General features: G+C 41.5%; 1 protein-coding gene across 2 annotated transcripts in view; it reads right to left on the minus strand.

Annotated features, from left to right (window-relative positions):
• ENO4 (enolase 4) overlaps window positions 1-6,976 on the minus strand; it is a gene marked incomplete at its 5' end in the record, with an annotated part of 45,542 nt that extends 38,566 nt beyond the window's left edge. For both annotated transcript variants that reach the window (XM_084633440.1, XM_084633439.1), the window contains 2 exons: window positions 1,826-1,954; window positions 6,821-6,976. In XM_084633440.1, coding sequence (XP_084489566.1) covers window positions 1,826-1,954; window positions 6,821-6,976 — 285 coding nt within the window. The remainder of the gene's footprint in view (window positions 1-1,825; window positions 1,955-6,820) is intronic.
• Between the last annotated feature and the right edge of the window lie 5,257 nt (window positions 6,977-12,233).

Consider the following 12,233-nt stretch of genomic DNA (forward strand, 5'->3'; position numbering starts at 1 on the left):
GGCCCACTGGAGCAGCAGCTGGGACTGGGTCAGCCCCTGTGGGGCTGGATCAGCAGTGGTCAGCCCCAGCTGCAGGAGCAGCAGCAGGGTTGGAGCAGCGGAAAGCCCCAGCAGCACTGTTTGTCCCCCTTTATCCACCCAGGTACTTTTAGTAAAAGTCTGGGACAGGTCGTGGGCTTCCATGAATTTTTGTTTATTGCCGCCAACCTGTCCCTGACTTTTTCTAAAAATACCAGTGACAGAATCTTAACCTTATTCATGGTACAAAAGCTATCTACTGTTGCAGTGAAAAGTGTCATATAATGACAATGTGACCTTTCAAATGAACTCTATTTTGATCAGTCACTAACTACTGTGCATCCTTTACAGATTTCCTAAGGATGATTGCATTAAGGATGTTAGACAAAATGAACCTTAAATACTTTTCATACTGGATTTAAAAAAAAAAATACCTAAATTGTCTACTTTTCTGAGCATTTTCAGTGAAGTAAATCATAGTTCTACTTCAAGGAGAGTGTAAATAGCTACCATCTGCAGTGAAGCAGAGAGACAAGGTGGGTGAGGTAATATATTTTATTGGACCAACTTCTCTTGGTGAAAGAGAGACGCTTTTAAACTTACACAGAGCTTTTCTTCAGTTCTGGGAGTGTCACAGCAAATATAAGATGGAATCGGTTGTTTAGCATAAGTAGTTAACACATGTTTCAATGGACTATTCAAGGTGAAGGGTCTATTAACATCCCTCCGTTCATGGGGGCGGGGGAAGGGAGAAGAAAAAGTAGCTTGGGGGTAGGGGGTTGTTAGTGGGTTATAGATTGTTATAATAAGCCATAAATCCAGTGTCTCTATTCAGCCATCTAGGGAACAACCTTGGATGCTAATGAGGAATAATGCTAATGTGAGGGGAACACAGAACTAGTCTTGAATTTCTGGAACACACAACAATATTTTTGAATGAAGTGAAACGTACACTGCCCTAAACTCTCAGCATGAAAACCTGTTTATTGACATGAACTGTGTTAAGACTATACTGCATGCTTTTTTTCTGAAATATAGTAGTGTAATAGGAATAAAAAGATATGTAGCTCAGAACATACGAATGAAAATAAATGTATAGTAAAAAAAAATGCTTATACAAGCAGAGCTATCTCCAAGAACAGGGATAGTTCTAAAGCCCTGATCCTGCAAACACATATATGTATATGTTTAAGCATGAGTAATTCTGTTGACTTCAGTAGGACTACTGAGCACATAAGGGTGTGTTTGCAGGACTGGAGCCTCATCTAGCAAATTACCAGTGTAAGAAGACTGAGAAAGATGCCATTGAGACATTTTAAAGAAAGAAAAGCAAGACACAAAACTCATGTTATGTAGGGAGAATGAGTTAAATTAGGGTCCAAGTCTGACAAATGCTAAAAGCTATCTCCTGCCACCATTGGAGTCAAGAGGAGTTTTTGCTTATGGCTGCTATGACTATAAGAGGACAGTTTTTGTGAGACAAGGACCAGGGTACAATTATATGACAAACAACAACATACATGAATGTAATATCAGATGTGGGTCACAAATTAAAATATAAACAAAGCATTATTATTCTAAAAACAGCTAATACTGTATAATAGTCAGGGGTAGGGCAATGTAGTCAATTTTCACCAGAGTTTTGCTACTTCTGACTTACAAAAATAATTCATTCAGGAACTTGATCCACATTTAACTCCTCCATTTTGTCTCATTAATTAAAATAACCCATCATTAACAATGGTGGAGATGAGCATCTCTGCAATGTCCTGTTAGGATATATAACAAAATAAGATGTAGCTCATACCTTCTCATGGTTTTTAACTGTGCAAAATATTTCCACTTCTAATGTTGGTCGACCAACTCCATCAAGGACCTTCCTTCCAATTAATTTGCATATTACTGGAGGTTTTGAAAATTTAGAGAAGTAGTTAGCCTTGAAGAAGAGAGAGAGTTTGATTAAAAAAATCAATTTCTGTGTAAATAAGTCTTTCATTTTATGTTACCATTAAATCCATCCTTGGGTAAATCTATTTTTGTGCCTTGGTATTCATCAGGATACTTCAGTATTCCTATTCCTATGCTGTGTGCTTAAGAGCCATTCTAGGACCTGGGTTTATACTTACTGCTTACAACCTATATAGTACTATTCATTTCTATTCAGGTTCATATTGTGACAGATATTACAGCCCCATGCCATATATCTGAGGACTATTGTATTACATTTATGAATGGTTTATGTATGATTGTGTCCTACTCCATGGGGGAGGGATACCACAGCTTCTCCAGAAATTTAAAAACAGTAGGAGCTGACTACTCCAAGGATTATATGCAACTCCAAGACATACTGCCCCCTGGGGTGGTTTGCATATACTGCTTTAGGCTTGGTTTTTCAGAGACTAGGGAACAAAGAAAGGGTTTTTGGTAGAAAAGAATGAGCTTGAATTCACCTGTGACCTCTCTTTTGATTCAACAAATGGACAGGACCATAGATCCTAGGGGGGGACCAACCCTTAAGGGAGGAGTTGGAAGAATGTTGAGCTATCTGGACCTCCTAAGACTGACGGATGATTTCTGGTATGTTTATTAATAAGCATGTCAGAACTTTCATTTTTTTTTTATGTTTTCTCTGTGATGCTTTTACCCTAAGAATAAATGTGCTCTGAGAAAAAGCTGCATGATAACTTGTAATTAGGCTTGGCAGGATTCAATTTCAATCAGTAACGGTCAGTAAACATCCATTTCAGCTGACACACTGCAATTGACTGAAAAAATATCAATTGGTACCAGACAGAGTATCTGTAGGGATTTGGTGTCACTGGCCCTGCAGCAGTGCAGGGAGCCCTCTGCAACCCTGCTGTCATGGGAGTGAGTAAGCTGGTGCTAGCCAGCGGGGAGGCCACTCCACTGCTGAATGCCTCCTGTGGCAGTACAGGGAGCCCTCAATAGCTCTTGTGGCACCGGAGTGTTAAGAGACTCTGTTCTGCCCTGCCAGGAACGCAGCCTCCCCGACACTTTGTGCCTGCAGGGATTGGGTGTCACCAGCCCTGCAGCTCTGTTGTCACTGTAGTGAGGGAGCAGAGCCATGACACCAGAGCTGCAGATGGCTTCCTGCATGGCTGCATGACTGGTGACACCTGATCCCTGCAGGCTGTGCAGGGGAGGCTGTGGTTATCCTGGTCTAGAGAAGCAGAGACCACCAGTCAGAACCGCAAAGATGAGGATGAGCCCCCAGCTATAGGGGAGGCCATTCTGCTGCCAAACAGTTGCTGCTCAGGAACAGCTCCCACACTTCTGGCTGGTGGGTGAGTGAGTGGGTGGGTGGGATTGGTGACATCCAATACCTGCAGACACAAGGTACAGAGAAGGATATGCTCCTGGCGTGGAGTTGTTGTCCCCGGACATGGTGGTGGCTCTGTCCCCGGGTGACAACTCCGCCTCATGGCCCTAGTCTGGCCTGAACTCTGCTTCCCCTCACCAGGACCCCAGCCTTCCCTCCACCTTGTGCCTGCAGGGATCCAGTGCCACTGGCCCCTCAGCTATGCAGGGAACCCTCTGCAGCTCTGCTCTCATGGCTCCATTCACTCACACACTAACCAAGAGGGTGGGAGCCATTCCCAGGCAGGAACTGTTCAGCAGCGGGGTAGCCTCCCCATGGCTGGGGCTCATGCTCCTCCTTACCAGTCCTGGCTGGAAGTCTCTGCTCCAAATGCAGGGGGCCAGAACAACTGAAGCTTACCACGAATGTTCCACCCTGGGGTCTTTGGCCCCTCAGCTTCACAAGGACCTCCTACATCCCCACTGTCAGCACTGCCCTAATCTGAACACTACCCCGCACAGCTGTAAAAAATAAAAATAGTTAAATAAAAAAAATTCCTAAAAATGCAAATTGATCATCAAAAAATCATAAATAAAAAATGATAATCCACAATTAGAAAAAAATAAACATTTAATTCTGCAAAGCCTACTTGTAACTGCTGGCAACCCACTGTTCATAGCCCTCAGAAAGAAAGAAAGAAAGAACAATGCACAGGTGCTGGCTGTTAGACCCAATGGCTTGCTGAGGATATCACAATGTTTGGCAGGGGGTGTGCATCCTTAAAGCTCCTGGTCAGAAGGGTGTGGAACATGGGTCCCTGCCCAGAGACAGGTGATGGATGTAAGACTGGGCATTCCTAGAGTGGACCATTGAGGAGGAATACAGGTGCAGTTACTCTTAAAACTGACACACAAAATAAGCCCCTCACTGCCTCATGGCAGTTGCTGATGTTGCAGGTGTAGGGCACTCTGTCCTTGAATAAGCCATCTAAAAAAGACTGCACCTGTCTGTCTCTAGAAGGCAGAGGAGAGAGCCTAATCAGGAACAACTGCTAAAGCCATTTGGAGGATGACTCACAAGATCTGGTCTTAAAGGAGCATTAAATATCCTGTGATACTTAACTCTTGTCTCTCTCACCAACAGAAGTTGGTCCAATATTACCTCAGCCACCTTATCACTTTTGCCTCCATAATATAATTAGAGAAATAATATTTCTAAGTTTACAGAGAAAGCAAATGAGAGATCTGACTTCAAGAAAGAGGATAGAGAAAAAAGGATTGTTTCTGAATGCTTCTCTTGGCATGATGTCAAAAGCTGACTTGGTCAAGATGCCACAGAGGAATCATTAGTTATTTACAGTTGGGTTTCATCTGTGTTAATGTGGTAAATGCCCAAGAGGGAAAAGAAAAGACGAAGAACTAAACCTTGTGGAAACAACAAGGAGTACTTGTGGCACCTTAGAGACTAACAAATTTATTTGGGCATAAGCTTTTGTGGGCTAAAACACACTTCATCAGATGCATGGAGTGGAAAATACAGTAGGCAGATATATCTACACAATACATGAAAAGATGGGAGTTGCCTTACCAAGTGGGGCGGTCAGCTCTAACGAGACAATTCAATGAAAGTGGAAGTGGGCTATTATCAACAGGAGGAAAAAAATCACATTTGTAGTGGTAATCAGGGTGGCTCATTTCAAACAGTTGACAAGAAGGTGTGACTAACAGTAGGGGGAAATTAGCATAGGGAAATTAGTTTTTAGTTTTTGAAGTGACCCATCCACTCCCAGTCTTCATTCAGGCCTAATTTGATGGTGTCCAGTTTACAAATTAATTCCAGTTCTGCAGTTTCTCGTTGGAGTCTGTTTTTGAAGTTTTTTTGTTGAAGAATTGCCACTTTTAAGTCTGTTATTGAGTGTCCAGGGAGATTGAAGTGTTCTCTGACTGTTTTTTGAATTTTATAATTCTTGACGTCCTATTTGTGTCCATTTATTCTTTTGGGAGGTACTCCTCGTTGTTTTTGCTGATACAGACTAACACGGCTACCACCCTAAATCTTGTGGGTTTCTAAAGAGAGCTGGTCCTAGCAAAGAATAGGAACCATCACCAAATCCAGAGAGTGATTTGTGAGGTAGGAAGTGAACCATAACAGGTGGAAACTAGAAACACCAGTGTAACTGTGGATGCAATCCTGGTGAATGGAGTGGTACGTAGTATGGAAAGCTGCAGTGAGGAGGCAGAGGCATACCTAACTAACAAGTATCATAAAAAAAAAAAATCAACTATCACAAGCATGATAGAATTTTGTTTGATTTACCTTCTTTCCAGTAAAACATAATCTGGAACTAGTGATCACACCTTATCACAGAGAGTAATGAAACTTGAGGTCAACATGGAACAATGCAATGAATAATGCCTGAGATGTAAGACTTCATTATCATAGAGACATTCGTGTAGGAGGAAGCATTGGAAGGCAATCTTTTTAAAACAGCTTTCTAAAGTATGGTGTTGGCCATTCCACTATTATACGGAGTGGATATTTTATTGGCCACACTAGTTCCAGTGTCTGACTCTGCTGCTGGCTGAAGAGCAAAGGGGAAAGCTCGCCTTATTCTTGTCCATTTCACTTAAGCCCACAGGGATCTGAATACCAATAGCAGCGTGAAAACTAACCAGACTCCCTTTATCTTCATTCTTCTGATGCTTGGCAGAGGTCTGCACAATAGTTTTGGCTGTAGGAGCATCAGCCTACAGTCTCAGAAGAAAATACTTTGCAATCTCTTGTTAGTTCAATCGAGCTAGCTTAAAATGATTGAATAGCTGTGTTAAGGGGCCATCTAATACTGTCGTTCCAGCAGTGACAAACCCAAGCATTCAAAAATCATGACCCAGGCCTCACACTGTGACATTGTTTTCAAATCTGTTTTAAGTTAAATAAAAGGAAGGGCCATTTTGTCCTCTGATTTCTGAGCTGCGAGGGTGCAGGTTAGGTCTCATTATTAAGCTTTGCTCCACAACCAGAATAGCTAATAACTCTTTTGGTGGAATCTGAAATTGTCACCTAATCCCGAGAATCCAGGAGCTGGGGCTTTATGAAAAATAGCAAAGAGCTGAGCCTGGTGATAACGTCATGCAAGCTGGTACCCTTAGGCTGGAGCAGCATCTCAGGGGAAGGTCAGTCAGGTGGAGCGCCCACTGGGTGATGCCACAGCAGCCCAGGCCAGGAGGCTGGGCACCCCCAGGCCCACCTGCCTCACCCCACTGCCCCTGCTGGGGTGGAGAGGGGCGAGCCTCGTTCTCACTCCCTCCTGCACCTGAGCAGAGCTCCTAGCCTCAACCTTACTCCGCCCACTTGCCATTTGCGCGGGGGATTATGGGATCTGTCGGGGGGGAGGGGGGCAGAGAGCGGTAGTGCAGCGCCTGCGCATTAGCCACCCCCCCCCCAGTCCGGCGCCTGCACACTGGCCCCCCCGCCGGTAGGTACCAGATGGCCGTAGAGGTCGGCGGGACGCAGGTAGAACGTGGCGTTGAGCGCCTCCTCCAGCCGTTGCGGGACCTCGTTGCTCCGATAATACTCGGCCGCCTGGTGCCTGAGTTCGAGGAGGTGCCGCCGCAGCTCGCGTTCCCCGCCGGGCTCCATGGGGCTGAGAAGGCGGCGGCGGCTGCTAGGGGACGGAGCGCGTTCCCTCAGCGCCGCCTTCTCGCGCGACGGCGGCGGCCGCGGAGGAGGTTGGCTTGCGCGCGCCCTCTGCGAGGAGTCCGGGGATCAGACCCCCTCCCCCACGCTCTCCCCGCCCTCAGCCTGGCAGCCGGGACGCCTGGGTTCTCTCCCCGCCTCCGCCAGCGCGCTGCTGTGTGACCCTGGGCAAGTCGCCTACCGTCCCTTCAGCTTTCCCCAGGAGCCAGACGGGGAAGAGGGTATTTGCTCTTCTGAGGGTGACCAGAGAGCAAGTGTGAAAGATCCCGACGGGGGCTGGGGGATAATAGGAGCTTATATAAGAAAAAGACCTAAAAATCGGGACTGACCCTATAAAATGGGGACATCTGGTCACCCTAGCTCTTCCTTATCAGTGGCCTTTGGGCTACAGGTGACTAGCACATAGAGATGGCAGGTGCCATGGCTGTGTGAACAGCTGGGACTTAATGAAGATGATTGGAATTGCCCTGGCTATGAACTCCCACGGTGCTGGGCTTGCTTTGGTTAGCGAGTCAGATGTTTAGGACTCCTCTTTTTCAAGGTGGAGGGTCCACACTCTCTCTTAGACGCTTCCAGGGGTTGGTTATGATCTTTAATGCTAGACATTTTCAAGTGAGTTCCCTTGTGTAGTAAAAGTCTTTGAACAACAAAATTGCACAAGATTAACATCCTGAAAGAGAGAGACATTATAGTATGTGAAATAATCTAGTGAGGACAAAGCTGCCAAGCGCCCCAGTAACTTTACTTCTGCTTTTAAAAATCCTTTACATTCCATGAAAAAAGAAACATTTCACAACCTGAATGATCATTTGTAGTCTACAATTTCTCACCAACAAACTTTCACTTTGTTGCCTGGTTCGCTGGTAATTTTGTTGAAGTAACTGAAAATGGAGATACTTAAAATGCTATTAGCTGCACACTTCCTCTGTTCTAAAACCACTAGACCTTGCTCATTGTATGTTCACTTCTCTGGGGTGGGTGGTAATGAAGAAAAATCCCTACAGTTATTTCCCTTTGCCTTTAAAATATCACAGTGCTTCTCTGAAGACATAATCCCTCTTCCTATGTCTACTTTTTCAGAAGAATCTTCTGAACCGACCCCAGGCCTTCCTTAAAGAAGGTGCCCAGGGGAGATCTATTTGGATTTTCCTACTTTCACAGTCTAACAAATTGAAAATACAGTTCCTCAAACTTAGTTTCAGATTACTAAAATGTTAATTTCTTGCCTTGTGCCTTTTTATAAGGGTATAAATAAAGCATTGGTGTGATTAAAGCCCCCAATCATCTTCTGAGGCTACCTATGATAGGAAAAAAGATCTCAAAGATTTCATTCAAACACAGCTTTAGGGAATAGAAAGCAGTTTTAACAATTATTGGTTCTTACTGAATAACCCATTTGAAATAATAGTAAAAATTCTCTTAGAAATATTTATCATTTTAGTTTACTGATTAAAAATTAACATGACGTGTATTTTCTTTCTTCCCTTGTATTTTCAATTAACACTGATAGTAGTTGCAGGTATGTTGTAAAAGGAGGATTTATTCTATGATCCTGCCTATTATTGTGTAGTTAATTGATTAATAAAGCCATTTCATGCTATCAGAGATGCCTGTGCAACCCTATTATTGTCAGTAGGCTTGCACTGGTGTAATTAATGGGGACTCAGTAAACAGCTGTGTTAATTGAAAAGAATTCAACTCTTTCTCTTAGCTTTGTTGAATCTACCATGCTAAGAGAAGTAAAACACTTGTAAGTAAGTAAAAAACTTGTATTTCTTACTAAAGTAAACAGACAGGACTAAATATCTGCGAGGAAAAGATCAGTTGAGGATAGAGATGTCACTTGTACAAATTTGTGCTCTGATATATGACTATGTACAAATGGCACCTCCTTTCTCAGTAGGATTTGAGTGGTGGTATATCATGGATGAATTTAGCCTATTGAAGCTAACTGGATTGCACACCTATAACTGAGGAGGAATTTGGGCAACTGTTAAAATTGTCATTATTGTATTTCCATACATGACAGTTCTTTCTTGGTCTTCCATAATTAGAAGTTCAAATTTCTGTAATTTAAAAAATATTTTAAGGATTAAAATTACAGAAACACACATTGGAAATTTGCCATCAATACTGCAGTGTGTAAAAATCCATTTACATTACAACAAAGTATATGCCTTAGTAAACGTAAGTTTAAAAAGTTCACAGACTGGATAACTTCTTTTTGAGTATGTATAGCAGTGAAGGGATGCTGTGCAATTTATTTCTCTTAGACCATCTTCAGTGTCTAAATAATAGTCTAATAGGATCATCAGGTTTCCTCATATATATCATAATTTCAGAAGAATACTAAAAATATTTTTCTCTTTATATTTCAGAAATTGATTGCATCATTTACATCTTTACCAAATGCCTAATACAGATAAAGAGGATGTATTTATATATTTGTATCATAGTGAAATCATAGGTTTCAGAGTAACAGCCATGTTAGTCTGTATTCGCAAAAAGAAAAGGAGTACTTGTGGCACCTTAGAGACTAACCAATTTATTTGAGCATAAGCTTTCGTGAGCTACAGCTCAGTTCATTGGATGCATACTGTGGAAAGTGTAGAAGATCTTTCATACACACAAAGCATGAAAAAATACCTTCCCCCACCCCACTCTCCTGCTGGCAATAGCTTATCTAAAGTAATCACTCTCCTTACAAGCTTATGCTCAAATACATTGGTTAGTCTCTAAGGTGCCACAAGTACTCCTTTTCTTTTTGCGAATGCAGACTAACATGGCTGTTACTCTGAAACAAATAAAATGTGTATCCCTTTTTGCCTTTATTATAGGACATATATCAGGAAATACACATATCATGGACAGAGAATCATTGGTCTTTGTTTGCTTGTTTGGGGTATTAACACACTTTCTGATTTAAGTAGTTATATGGTTCCAATCAACATAGTATAGAGGCACTCTAATACCTAGATTTCACATAGATCTGTAAGCACTGAATAACAGATTTGTTTTTGCCACACTATGATTTAAGACGAGCTATGCTCCTTAAATCCACTAAGATCATAGTCTCCCTGCCATCCATGTTCTTGTCAGAGTTCATAGTGGGATACACTGTGCTCACTTTCCATTAATAGGGTGGTCTTTTGGAGTCAAGTCTGAGTATGTGATAAATCCATGTTTTTAGAAATGCAAAATTGAGGCTGCTTTTTATGTTTTGCAATCCAAGTGCTCTCAAATTAAAGTACAGTATTGCTCTTGCAATATTTTAGTTTGATAAGCAAAGGCAACCTTTATCGCATCCCTCAGTACTTTTGTACAGTGTTCCTCATCACTCTCAGCTTCATGTAGTCTATTAGGAAGCATGGGCTTGAGTCATAAAGTTAAGGTTAGTCTGACTTGGAGTTTTAGTTCAGTCGTTTATTTACAGTACATGGCCAGCTATGAAATTTAGGTTGGGCTTCAAATCTGCATCCAAACTTTCCCACGTCTGGGGGATATTTGGGTTTAGGATAGTGGTTCAGACGCATCCGTTCCATGTTTCTCCTTTAGTTTCAATATTACTCATATGAGTGGTCATTGTCCCCTATAATTATCCACAACTTTGACTATTTCAAGTTGTGGCTTTAGTCCTATTTACTTTCACAAGCTCAAGGACACTTCCCTGTGGGTATGTTAGGCTCTGGCCAAGGCAGCATTAGCTCAGATCTTTCAGAAGATGGTTTTAGGACTAAAATATGAGAGTTAGTAGCCTTTCATTTAACATTCTCATTCTCCAAAGGATGTTTTAATAAAAGTAGCTGGAAATCAAATGAGTATTTTAAACCCTAATTTTGAACTGCTCCAAAGCCCTGGAATCCAAAATGAAATATTCCACCAAATTGTTTAAGTCCCCATACCATGAGTAGCTTCTAAGCTTTCAGAAAACTGGCCTCAAATTTCTCTAATCTGTTTGCAGATTCTAATGTGTAGATTTAGATGTATATAATTTTCCTTAATATACAGGTTATTGATATAGTAAGGAGTAGTTTCAGTTTATGCTTTCAAGGCCTATTTACAAGATTCGTTTGTACACAAGTTATGAAGGGGCTATTTATGAAGGATCATGTCAAGGCCTACTTAACTGCTTCTTAGTTCAAGGATCATTGACACAATAAACCATGCCTCTCTTGGCAATGTTATTGTCTGTTGAGATAGTGCACTTGTGAGTGTACACAAAGCCTATATATTAAAGATCCTTGTGAAATTTCTTATTTCAAGCATAATAAGATAAGAAAATAAACAGAAATGTATATCTTTATTAATCAGTTATGCTTGATACCAAAGTAGCAATAAGATGTTACTATTTCAAAAATAAGAGCAAGATAGCTTTATAAGCTTGCAACCTATTCAAAGAGCATAGATTAACAAAAATTAAAAAACAGAACAAAAATCCCCACAAAAACCCACAACTAATGTGAGAGAGCCATTGAGTAGAAACATAGGAACATATATTTGAGTTTGTAAATGGAAGCGTTGGGTGAGCTGGCCTCCCCTGAACTAATGAGATTTTTACTGGGGGGAAAAGAATGGCTTAGAGACAGCTCATCCTTTTTTAGAGCACTTTTGAAATGGAGTCCAGACTCTGATATATTCAGCAAATTTTTCACTTCTACAAGCATATGGTTCTAATTAATTACATGGAGATAGGTCCAACATGTGTAGATTTTAGGACCAGAATGTACCACAATGATTATCCTTACCGATCTCTGGTGTGACACACAATTTCATATAGCAATTCAAGCAGTGGAGAGGAAATATTCTTCCCTACACTTAAGTGAACTCTGTTGACCCCAGTGGCTTGTCATTGAACTAAGCATAACTTTAGTGAAGGAGACTTATATGCCAGTTATGTCCATTGTAAGCTTTTGAACTGCTGACCAATGTGACTGAACATTGAGAGACAGTCACTACAGGTGAGCCAGTGACTCATAAAATAGTTATAAGTAACTATCCTTTATGTATTGAAAATAACTAATTTTAAATTACAGTTAACTACAAGTCTGTTTTAAAGTTAATATAATGATAAAGAAAAATTATTAGCTGAGTGTTCAGCTTTTGGAAATCACTGATGGGAAAACAGTGTTTATTCCTTTTTTTCCTCCAGAGAACTGAAACTTCTGGATTATGGAATTCAAAATGAAGATAATTTAATATT

The sequence above is a fragment of the Lepidochelys olivacea genome, assembly GCF_965140295.1.
Source record: "Lepidochelys olivacea isolate rLepOli2 genome assembly, chromosome: 7".
Taxonomy (NCBI): domain Eukaryota; kingdom Metazoa; phylum Chordata; order Testudines; family Cheloniidae; genus Lepidochelys; species Lepidochelys olivacea.